This window comes from Sclerotinia sclerotiorum, genomic scaffold (assembly GCF_000146945.2).
Source record: "Sclerotinia sclerotiorum 1980 UF-70 scaffold_28 genomic scaffold, whole genome shotgun sequence".
NCBI lineage: Eukaryota > Fungi > Ascomycota > Leotiomycetes > Helotiales > Sclerotiniaceae > Sclerotinia > Sclerotinia sclerotiorum.
The window spans coordinates 1-12,260 of NW_001820808.1; the positions used below are offsets into that span (position 1 = coordinate 1).

Below are 12,260 nucleotides of genomic sequence, written 5' to 3' on the forward strand. Positions count from 1 at the left end.
ACCCATGATCTTAGACCCGCAATATGATTGTTTGGTAGCTAATGTCTACACAGTGTGATGGTAAACAACCTTGCGGTCACTGTGTTAAGAAAAGTTCGCACAACGAAGCATGCATCTACGAACCCCATGTCAAGAATGCGAAGATGACGTTGGTCAGAGACTTGAAAGAGAGCCGTGCTATCAAAAATATGGCAGAGAAGATCTTTAAATGTCTAGAGAATGACACTGATAACGAGCAAGAAATTCTCGGGCGCATTAAGAATGGAGATTCAATTACTAGCATAGCCCATTGGCTGGACTCTATGGATAGCAATGGAGAATCGCAGCCGTCTTCGTTCGGAGGTTCCGATAATGAGGTCGACGGTGATCTATCTAAGGAATTTTCCTGGACGACAGTGACGGATGAGAGTGAAGTAATCGAGCATCTGATCGCGCTGTATTTCACCTGGGTCCACCCGTTCCACCCTTTATTCGTTGAAGGTAATTTTGTGCACAGTATGCGAAATAGATCGGAAGCATTTTACTCGCACAGTCTTTTTAATGCCATCTGTGCCATGGGATGCTATCTACATACATACGATGAGGACGATAATGTTGACTATAAGCAGATGGGCGGCCAGTTTTGCGATTTGGTCAGGAGTAGTATCAATCCAGAAGACAAGAGTCTAACGAATATTCAAGCATTTGCAGTCATGTTCTTGGTACGATGTGCACAAGGTCAAGGCTTAAGTGGTTCCGTTTACTTGACCATCGCAACCAAGTCTATGGAAAGCCTCAGACCAAGTCACAATGACGACGTTGGTTATCGACAAGTCTGGAGAGAAACAGTCAGAGGTATAAATAGCTTGAATGTGTAAGTAAACAATTTGTCTAGCAATCAAAGTCTATTGTGAGAATGCTAACATCCTCAGCGAATGGGCCCAGATGACTTTCAAGATGGCACCAGCCTTTATTCCAGAGCTGCAGCCAACTCAACAGGACAACGAAATAACCGAATGGGAGGGCGACGTTGACAAGCTCAGCTGGAAACTATATCGACTTCCCGAAGACTTCAGAGGTGAACCGACATTCCCTTGTCTCACGGCAACTACCAACCGTGAAAAGTTGAAGCTCATTGAAATCATTCGCGACGCTACGATCCTCTTATACAACGCCACTGGTCCTCAAATATATGCCGAAGACTTGCTGGCTATTTATCGAAGGCTATTGGTTTGGCACGAGAATTTACCACCAAAGATTGCTAGGACAGGCGAAAAGAACCCGCAAGCATTGCCACATGTGCTTTCACTGCAGTAAGACTCATTCCCCGTTTTTATTCCCCGTCCTGTGACAGCACATTGACTAACTGCTCAGTATATTGTATGCTACAACGGCAGTTCATCTTCTAAGCCCACTACTGGCTATGGGAGAATCTTCTGTTGACCCACTGGTTTGGCAGCATGCCCAAGACGGGCTTAACCTTGTTGAAGATCAATATCGCTTTCAGTATACGTGTCGCTTTCAGCCCGTTTCTCAGCTGTTCGCTATCCTTCATCTGTCGGAGGTTCTCATTCGAGCCTTTCCTGAAATTGATCAAGAATTTGGAAAAGATGGGATAGCATCCATAAAACTGGCCACCGAAATTTTAGCAGAATCTCATAAGAGTTTCCCTATTGCTGGAGTCTTTATGGCAATGCTTCAGGAGACTGCCAGGAGGTTTCTAAGCCGGTTTCCAAACGCACTGGAAGACGCCTTTCGTCTCCGACGTCGCAATTCGAAGTATCATTTGGATGATGCCATTAACGCGTGTGGCGGGCCAACTTATGTCCAGCCGCTTGAAGCTATTCAAAGAAGGTTTTCTCCCGATATGCAATCTCAATGGATCTTACATGCTGCTTCTGGACATCTCAGATTACCTCACGAGACATCAACATTACAACAGCCTTCACTAGAGGAAACGGGTGCCCAAAACCTGATGCGAATTCTCAATTTACACAACACAAAGTAACACATTCCATCAACTTGAAAATCTTAACATCTATATCCAAGCAAAAGAAGCAGCTGCTTTTCGCTTCTTTTTTTTTTTGGCGCACAAAAGTTCTTGGAGAGGGTATCGTGTTCAAGAATCGCAATTCGAAACGAAGGTCGACATTTGTTAATGATTCGGAAACTTCTTCTGGTTGGGGGAAGAGAAATACCTGAGGGTAAGATGGCTCTCTTCAGGACGTCTCTAGAGAGAGAGATTTTCAATTGGTATCAATGCCTTTTTGTTTTCGCACGGCGAATGCTGGTCATCATCCCGAATATACGAGAGTCAAATGACGATGCTGTCCTTCTCAATGATGCACAAAAAAAGAGGTCCGTCCTGCAGTCTTCGAACGAATTTCCATCTACTCATACGACTATCGTCGATCGCAATTTTGTACTGCGCATGAGAATGAACGACTATCGGCGATATGAGCTTTGGCTTGCTTGATTCCTCTTGCAGTTATAGTTGAATATAAAGCGTCGAAATTACCGTAGCGAATTTGTTGATTCGGAATGCGATATTGGAGGAACGTAAGGTTGGTGGATTTTTGAGAGATTGCGAGACACTGGGAGTGGAGGTGCCCGCCGAAGTAGTCTACCGTTACTCTTGAAGCGACGTGAGGATGATTATTCGCCTTCTCTATATATGACCATATAGCCACATAATAATCCGGTAGAATGGTCTAAAAGGTCCAATTCGACAGATTTGGAGGCATCTTGTTGCCTTTCCAAATAGATGGGGAATATGATGGGTTGATGGTGGCGAACAATAAGGTAAATTTCTTCGGTGGAAATAAATGAATTTGACAATAAACTTGATATTGCGAGTCAATATCATTTGGATGACACAGGTGCTAAATCATCAGGCATAGTACGCCTCCTCGAAAAGTTGATTTGAATGTTTGAATGTTTGAATGTTTGAATGCACGATAGTGGGAGGTAAATATATGGTAAAGGTATTTCCCATGATGTCGCCGTAGGCCTATGAAGGTGTGTTGCCCATGCCTTCTGACCTGCACGTGTCCGGTGGGCGGTAGCTTTAGCCCTCTAAACTTACGATATAAAAAAGGGTGGATAAGATGAATTGCGATATCTGTACCGATTTATCGATTCTTTTCCTTGATTGGGATTTTCAGTGTTTTCTCCCGGCGTTGCACCAAAACAATACACCGACATAAATGTACCTCCGTACCGGTACTGAATGAAGTGACCTTGAGGAGGCGAAAGAGGACCAAGGAACTAGAGGACTCTAATATTTCGTACGTTTTACTTCGGAAATGTCTCCCCACTTATTGTTTGATTGGCTCCTTGATGATTTGAGTGGACCACAGCAGACAAGCAGACACAATTCTTCGAGGATAACAAACTTTGTCATTGACACCAATACCACAATACCATCTTGGACAAGAGGGTAAGTGAGTATTCCTTCATGTTGTGGGTTGATTCTGGGGCGTAAAAATGATACAAAATGCACTGAGAACTCGCATCAGATTTAAATCATGCAGTACCCTTCTCAACCCAAGATACCCTCGGCACATGGGAGTTATGATGATATGTGTACAGCATCGTGGATACATCGCATCGGAGTATTTGACTTGCGTCCCTAGAGCGGTTGATAACAAAAAGTTAAGAAGAATTGAATATAGCGGAGGTACGAACAAAAGACACATACGAATTAATTTGCCTTGGTCGTCAATTGATAACCTACCAACATGTGTTGGTAATCCTTACTAAGTTCTGCACCGACAACAACTTTTGAACAAAGCAAGCCAGGAACAAAACCTGTTCTAGAACATTTTCGCATGTATTTAGCTCTGGACGCAAAGCTTTCATCATCATGGGGTTGGACCTGTCAAACTGAGATATCTCGCAACAATTAGCCCCTTTCCTTTGTATGTGTAGAATGACTGGGAATGCTAACCATCTACTCAAATGTGGAATGGGCGAATTGAATAAGGTTACTGTTACCTCAATATCCAATGTCCGAGGCTACGTGGCATTAGTATTGATAATGCAAACAATCCTGCCTTGTACGTCCCATGCCTGAAATCCCATTGCTTCGGCATTGGTATCGACGACTACGGTCAAGGTAAATAAATACAAGCATTGTATTGCGCGCCGAGATGTGCGACTGGCGGATATCAATTAACCTATCGATGGTAAAGCTGTCATCGTCCCAAGGTTGTCAGAAAGAAATGCGTCCAGCCATCAAATACGTTTCTATATTCCCTGGTTAGTCGTCGACTTGCTTGCACTGTGGGATGCGCGACTGAAGAAATCAAACATACATGGTGAGGTAGTTTTATCAGAGTTCTCTGAGCCATTGTATCTATACCTCTTCGCCCGGAGTCATCTCGTGGATTGCCTGCATTGAAAAATTCGCAAAGTGTGCGACTGGCGGATTCAAGTATATGATGAGGTTGTCTATCCAATCAATGGTATCTGAAATCTTCAAGCCATCGTGTCGGTCTCGTGGCAATCCCGTTGATTACTGTGTACACAAACACGAATTCGAGAAATTATTTTGCTTTGAGGATAAGGACGAAAATGGGTGGTTAGGTAAGGTGAAGTTAAAACGAAAGGTTTGAGAGTCGAGTGCAAGTGCGATTTTTCGTGGTTAACAAAGGAAGTCACGACAGTATGATGGCCCGATATACAGAGTATCAGTGAGTCGTATAATTATTGAACAGTTATCAAATTTTCAAAGTTTCAGTCCATTGATTTATAAATCTTGGTGATAGATGACAAGTTGTCTAATGTTGTGCATACTTGATTACATACGGTGACGTGAGGATGTATGTCATTCTATACACCTATATATACATCATATCACAGAAAGATCAGATTTCTATCCTTTTCCAAAACAGCTCATAATCTTTCTTCATTCATCTGTATTCTCATTATCCGTATAAGTAGTTTGGAAAATATATTGTCCTGTTCATTCATTGATATAACTATCACGTGATGCAGTCTTTTTCACTCGGTCAGGACGAGTGCCAGACGCCGGAATATCTAACTCTGCCATGATTGTTTTAAGACCAATTTTAAACTTCAGACTTATGCCATGTGATTCTTCACCTCCCAGAGTTTACAGAAAAGGAAAACTCCGCCTCGGGAGCTTAGGTCTTCACCTACTGGGATGGCTCTGATGACTATGTCTGTTTAAAAATGGAAGTTCTCATTCTAATCATGAGATTGCTACTAAACATCCGAGAAGTACTATTATATACTGCTCAAGTTATGAAAGATTACGATCTTCCTAACCGAAATGTATAGAAGACTAAATCTATGGAATCCCAACTTCTCATAATGAGCCATGAGACATCGCACAGCTGTTGATTCGGAGTCAATCGTCCCAATATTGTATACGATTATTGCAACCAGATGGTACAAATTCAAGTTATTAGTTATGCTTGAATCGTTTTATACTTCGTTAACAATTGTAAGATTAAAGAATTGGTTCTTATGACAGCGACAGAATTACTCGGGAACTTAACCACTTTCGAGACGCACAATCACAACGTTAATTTTATCGAACCCGCGATACCGACTGCTCTCAGATGACCGTACACCTTTTTTTTCTGCATTTCAATCATGTATCTGCATTTAATATGGCGGTTCTCGTCCACAAATTGTTTAGTATAATCTCGCATTCCGGACAAATCTCTTATCTTAGACTCCTAGCTACTGAGCTCAGAATATAGTGTAACAGGCAGGATAAAATCGATTCCGGCTTTCATCACCACATCTACATTAGCTGTTTAATAAAAGATGTTACTCTTTGAGACTGAAAAGTTTGTCTCTGTCAATGTGGATATATGCATCTAATGCCGATGACTTCAACTCCTTCATATAGCATCATGCTTCCACTTGAAAGATCTTAACTTACATGACATTAGAAATGGGAATTTCGATATTAATTTTCATCTTAGTCGCTGGCTGAAGTATTGCTCTCAATTCAACCATCTCTTGTTCTTCTTCCATGCTATATGTTACGACGGCTATCTTCTACGCCGCGTCACATGACTAAACCAAGGTAACGTGATTAAGTCACGTTATGGACCGCTGCGCGGTGTTGTCACGAATCGTGGTTTGGATTAGTGTCCTGAGGCAGATAAAGAATCACGTGATGGATAGACCAGTCTATCCAGGCTATCCAATAGTATCCAGGAGTATATAATCAGAATAGTTTCATAGTTTAGGAGCTTCGTGCTCAACTTAGTTATCAATTAGTTTATCTATATTCTACTTGATCTAGTAACGAATTCACTTCCAAGTGAATACCAGTGATAAAGCCTTAACCTACAACTACCAACCAGACGAAACCTCAGGCAGCCGCTGCCTCCAGTACAGTATCGTTACAGGTGTATGGATGTGAGTTGATTGGGTAGATGGGGTGTATGTAGAGTGTATGTAGGGTGTATATAGGGTGTATGTAGGGTGTATGTAGGGTGTTGAATGATTGTGTAGATGAGTAGATGAATAAATATAAATTCAAAGAAGGAAATGATATATGTATATAGGTATCGAGTATATGGAATCATGGATGGATGGATGCGTGAACATCTTTTGAGATAGAGATTGGTATTGGTATTGAGATGATATTGGTTTTGTGGCGAAATTAGATGGTTTTCTTTGATTTTTTGTTGTTGTTCTTGTGGGTAGAGGTAGAGGTAGAGGTTGAGGAAGAAGATGAGATGATATGGGAGAGACGGATGAACATGTCGAAGAACATTATTATTGCTGTGGGGGATAGAATTGAAAGGTTAGTTATTTGTGTTAATTCGTTTGTTGATGTTTTTGGGGGAAGGGGGAAAGGGGAAAAGGGATGGATGATGGATTTTTTGTGTTTCTTTTGTTTGGTTTTAAATTGGGGGTTCGCCGGTATAACTTGGCAACCTCACGAACAATAAAAGAGAGAGGAGAAAAGAGCGAGTGGCTCTTTACTTCCAGCTCATTCATCTTCCTGCATAGAAATCACGAACCATAAATTGGCAATGTGAAGTTATGCGTTGTTTAGAAGCGGAATAAAAGTTACACTAATTGAGAGGGTAGTAAAAAAGAATGATACAAATACACACATAATAATATATAAGGTCCATAAAGAGTAGTTAAATCGATTTTTTGAGAGAGAGGAATTGGCCAGTAGAGATATTCGTGGATGCAGACTAGAGTGGTGAGAAATACCTCGAGGGCGTAGGGAAGGAGGATTAGAGGGGTATAGGGGGAATCTAGTGGTGGGTGTTAGTGGTTTGAAGTGTTTGGAGGTATGGTGAGAGCTGTGGGAGTTGTGGGAGGGAGAAAGGTTGAAGCGAAAGAGAAGGAGAAGAGGGCGGGGATAAAATGAGGGGGAGGGTATGGTGGGAGTTGTAAGTGGGGAGAAAGGCTGAAGCGAAAGAGAGGGGAAGGAGAGGAGAACTGTGGAGGGAATGAGGGGAACGGGTGAAGGGAAGACAATGAGAAATAATAGAGGATGTATTTGGAAGGTAGAAGAGAGATGGTTGATATCTCAGTCATGGGCATAGGGAATAAGAGGGGTGTCGGAGATGAGTATGTAAAATAAAAGAGCAGTAGTATATTACAAGGGTTAAATAAGAGAGAACTTAGAAGAAGGGTATTGTTCTTTGATATAAAGTATCTTGAATATGAGTGAACCGTGTAAGATACGATGCAGATATGAGAACATTGTAGTCCAATATCTTGAGAATGCAGATGAAGATAGAGATGGCAGACAATCTGATCCGATGATTGATATTTACTCAATGAAGAATAGAGAAGCTGTTTACACTGAGTTCAAGTATTTTCATCCAAAGCAAATATTGTAATACACACTTGTGCAGGCCAAGTTTTTCACCATTGATATCTTGAGTATTTCCCGGTAACTTGACTCGTACATTGCCCTCTTGACTACTCTACTCCCTCAACTCCCACAAACGACTAAAAACCTCAAAACAGACACGTACCTCTTAACAATCCCCCCACAGCCCACAAACTAACAGGAACATGAAGTAAAAGCTCCAACCAGATGAAAAGTTTAAAATAGATAGGTGGCGAGATGAAAAATAAGTCGTGATAAGTTGTTATGTAATAGGTTTTTATGGTTGTTAGGAAGGAGGGGACGAGGTGGGGTGGATAGATTGCTTGGAGGTCCATTACTAGAAGAGGGTCAGTGTGGATTGGGAAGGTCTGGGGGCAGGGGAAGAGAAGGGGGCAAGAGAGGGGGCAAGAGTTGAAGACGGAAAGCAATTGGGCATGTCAAAAATAGAGGAAACTCTATAGAAAAGGTAAAAACATACAAAACATAATCGGTATATGAGTAATAAAGTAGATGAGATATCCAAGGTCGAGTTTGCGAGTGAAAATTGAAGTTGCCATTGTGCTTCAGAAAGGGATGATGATGAGAGTCTTCTTTTTGAATTACTATTACAATCTCTCAATTGATCACAATTTGATATTTTGGGCTAGAATTGATGAGGTTGGAAGTTATCGCGATATCCGATAGCGTACATGTCGCGGAGGTGAGGTTTGGTCATGTGATCAGCGGAAATGGGGCCCACAAAATGTGCAACTTTGAACTTCAACATCAATGAAAACATGTCAAAGTCAAGTTGTCTCATCTATGATTTCTTCCACCTTCTCACGTACATTGTACATAGTACATCCTACCTCGTATATCATACATCATACATCTTATATCCTACATCTTCATGCCCGCTTTACTACGACTTGATCACTCATCATTTCCCGTCCCTGAATATCTGTTCTCCCATTTAGTCTTGCGCACATAAAACTAATGGGCATATGATGTACCTCGGAGTCCGTAGACGTACCATGTTTTCATGTCTCGTCATTCATTCGTTTCATTTCTCCATTTTGAAAGATATTCTATCAACTTTGTTGGTCAATATCATATGCACTTAGTGGTGTATTTTTTGATTACTATTCTTTGGTTGCACGGTGTCCACGCTAGTGACCACGTTAACGCACCATATACTTTCTGTGTTCATGCAACCCTCAATTGAAGGATTAGTCAATATATTCAAAATGAGTTAGCACGGTTGATTAGATGTTTAGTGAACATCCTCAAGCTTCATGACAGTGTGCTAGAATTAATAATCATTATATCTCTCGCTCTCAGCTATGACATTGATTGATATATAAATTCAGAGTTGCCCTTGAGATAAGTCAAAATCACTACCAACTCATATCAAAATCTCATTCTATCTTTCTCCTTTAAGCAAGCCTTTCAGCTCACCCACAAACATCATGTCATCTCATCAAGCTTCCAAAATCTTCGTCATCGGAGGCACAGGAGCTCAAGGAATACCTGTCGTCAAGGCTCTTGTCGCCGACAAGAAATATCAAGTTCGGGCTTTAACCCGTAATACAAAATCCGCTCGAGCCCAAGAACTCCTCGCCTTAGGTAACGTTGAACTGCTCGAAGGTACCTTTGCCGATGAGGATGTTCTTCGTGCAGGATACAGAGGTTGTGATGGAGCATTCATCAACATTGATGGTTTCAATTCTGGTGAAAAAACCGAAATGTTTTGGACAATTCGTTCTTATGAATTTGCCATTCAAGAAGGAATCAAATTCTTCGTCTATGGAAACTTGGATTACGCATTGAAGAAGAGTGGATGGCAAGAGAAGTATCATGGTGGTCATTATGATGGAAAGGGAAGAATTGGTGAATGGATTTTATGGCAAAATCAAAGTAACCCTAATGGAATGGGAGCGGCATTATTTACCACATGTCCATATATCGAAATGTCCATCACAACCGGAACAGTTATGACGCCTGCTGTAGAGGATGGTGTCGTAACATGGAGAGTTCCAATAGGAGATGGTGCTGTTCCCCACGTTTATTTGGAAGATTGTGGATTTTATGTCCGATGGTTATTTGATCATCCTGAACGTACTAATGGGATGGATCTCGAAGTTGCTATTGCCGATATCTCATATACCGAATTGGCAGCTGCATTTGAAAAGGTCACAGGTCATCCTGCTCAATTTATCCATACAGAGTTCGAGGAATATTTTCAGCGATTTGGACCACTAGCTGATACACCAGCTGGATTCAATGCGGATCCAAAAGATAAGGCAACAATGACTTTAAAAAGAAATTTCACCGGTTGGTGGAATTTGTGGAGAGATAGAGTGGTGACGAGGGATTATAAGTTGTTGGATGAGATTCATCCCGGAAGAGTCAGAACTGCTGAGGAATTCTTTAGGAGAGAGGATGAGAGATTGAAGAAGGAATCCGGTGGAAAGACTGGCTTGTGGGAAAGTGTTCAACCCGGGCATGAGAGACATAGTTTGAAATTGACCGAAGATGGAAGAAGGGGAATCCTTTGAGTTGAAGTAGGTGTTGGACAAGGAAATTCTTGCGCTCGCATCTGAAGCTATTTTGAATAGAGGAATCAACCTCGATCTTTTGATTTTCTGTCAAACTCCAGATTGACAGCAGATTTTGAGGTTTTGACAATTTCTTTTCCTTTTTGGGGAAGACCTGATTTGTGGACAACGAACTATTCACTTCTTTCATTAACATTCATTCATTTTCTTAGTACTTAAACCTCAATCATTTCAAATACAACCATATCTCCGTGCAGTCATACTTCCTATGCTTAGATCTCTCGTGTCTCACTGTGAATTTTGATTTTCTCTCGTATCAGTTCTTAATTCGTGTTTTTATCTTCTCTAAAAAACCTCGTACTTGCACTTTCTAGCCTAGTTCCTTATAAGTGATGTAAGATTATTTATCACCTTTCTCTTCACTTTTTTGCGAATTATTCAATAAGATACATCATTCCTTGTTGTTGTTTGCTTCATGATGAGTAATTTTTCTTATGTCTTATGTTTCATGTCTGGCATTTTATATTTTGTATCTTGTATATTTTATCTTAATATAAATTTTATTTCAAATATATAAGATTATAAAGATGTTAATATTTATTAAAGCATATAAGTGTGACGCCTCACACCTCCGGGTCACGTGGCATGCCCCGTTTGTATTTAATCACAGGAAAACTCTCTACTCTTGTTAAATATCGAGTAAACCATAAAAAGAGAAAAATTGCCAACGATGGCTACCCCAAGCCCCCCAAACCTCTCTAAAACACTTTCCGACAAGGCCAGCAACCTTCTCAATAAGGTCAACGATGCTCAATCCATCTTCAACCCAGTTACCCAACTCCTAGATACCATACAGGAGACGATCATGCAGATTATAGGAAGTCCGCGCTCTCCCACCGAGTTCACGAAAACTCCTCACCTCCCTTTGCCTTGAGTTTAAGGCAACCATCGAACAGCACTTCGACGCCTTTGTTACCTGGTCATCCCCCCCCTAGGGGAGCTACTACTCCGCCTGTCACCCCCCTTTCCCCTCCTTCCCCCCCGACCACCACTCACACAAGTACACCCACAATGCCTATAGGCCCCAAGCCCTCCTACATTCAGAAAGCCTCTACTCCAACCATTGCCCTCACAAACAAGATTCCCTCCGATAACCGCTTATTCGTACGAATCAACCAAATGCACCCAGCCCGAAGCGCTGGATCTTTTGCAATCCTCACAGCCCTAAAGAAAGTCCTCGGACCAAACGCCTCCCTCTTAAGGGAGGTCCAAGAGGTCAAAACAGGCTTCGCTCTCTGCACCAGCTCAACAGCCAATCTATTAGCCCTTGAAAAACAGAAAGCCATTATATCATCCGCAATCGGAGACTGCAAAATTGAGGCCCAAGAGAAATGGACCACTTACCGTCTAAACTACGTCCCCAAGAAAGTCACCATCTTCAATGACCAATTCAAAATAGACTCCATCTTAGTTACAAAAGATACGATCTCCGATGCTATAAAGGAATACTCTGGTCAGGTGCTTACTCACGCTATCCAATCCCAAACGAACCCTTTACCTAATGAGTATTACTCAACATGGATAGTAAGCTTCAAGACAGGAGCAGAACCACTCAAAAAGAACCTGAAGATTCTAGGGGCCAATATTAGCACATCCCTCCTAGTACAAAAACCAAAGATCACTCAATGCAATCGTTGCTTTCAATGGCACAACGCAAGAACATGCCTCAAATCACAAATCTGCCGCCTATGCGGTTTGGGAAAGCATACAGAGAGCAATCATACTACCAGTTGTGGCACTGAACACGTATGCCCACCAAAATGCCTTCACTGCAACGGCCCCCACCCCGCAGATGCCACCGCAAATGCCCCCTTCGCCACAAGGGAGAGAAAGGAAAT

The 12,260-nt window shown here is 41.8% G+C and overlaps 5 protein-coding genes across 5 annotated transcripts; 4 read left to right on the forward strand and 1 right to left on the reverse strand.

Annotated features, from left to right (window-relative positions):
• Positions 1 to 53: 53 nt before the first annotated feature.
• Positions 54 to 1,296, forward strand: SS1G_13882 (predicted protein; the record flags this gene model as incomplete). Its single annotated transcript, XM_001584972.1, has 3 exons — positions 54 to 480; positions 691 to 853; positions 912 to 1,296. Coding segments are annotated over 3 exons (975 nt in total), but the record flags the coding sequence as incomplete, so codon positions are not given.
• Positions 1,297 to 4,442: 3,146 nt separating this feature from the next.
• Positions 4,443 to 4,595, forward strand: SS1G_13883 (predicted protein; the record flags this gene model as incomplete). Its single annotated transcript, XM_001584973.1, has 1 exon — positions 4,443 to 4,595. One exon carries the CDS (start codon positions 4,443 to 4,445, stop codon positions 4,593 to 4,595), a length of 153 nt encoding a protein of 50 aa, XP_001585023.1.
• Positions 4,596 to 6,628: 2,033 nt separating this feature from the next.
• Positions 6,629 to 6,742, reverse strand: SS1G_13884 (predicted protein; the record flags this gene model as incomplete). The annotated part of the gene is made up of 1 exon (XM_001584974.1): positions 6,629 to 6,742. One exon carries the CDS (start codon positions 6,740 to 6,742, stop codon positions 6,629 to 6,631), a length of 114 nt encoding a protein of 37 aa, XP_001585024.1.
• Positions 6,743 to 9,273: 2,531 nt separating this feature from the next.
• Positions 9,274 to 10,362, forward strand: SS1G_13885 (hypothetical protein; the record flags this gene model as incomplete). The annotated part of the gene is made up of 1 exon (XM_001584975.1): positions 9,274 to 10,362. The coding sequence occupies one exon, from the start codon at positions 9,274 to 9,276 to the stop codon at positions 10,360 to 10,362; it is 1,089 nt and encodes a 362-aa protein (XP_001585025.1).
• Positions 10,363 to 11,433: 1,071 nt separating this feature from the next.
• On the forward strand, positions 11,434 to 12,164 carry SS1G_13886 (predicted protein; the record flags this gene model as incomplete). The annotated part of the gene is made up of 2 exons (XM_001584976.1): positions 11,434 to 11,946; positions 12,012 to 12,164. 2 exons carry the CDS (start codon positions 11,434 to 11,436, stop codon positions 12,162 to 12,164), a joined length of 666 nt encoding a protein of 221 aa, XP_001585026.1.
• Positions 12,165 to 12,260: the final 96 nt, after the last annotated feature.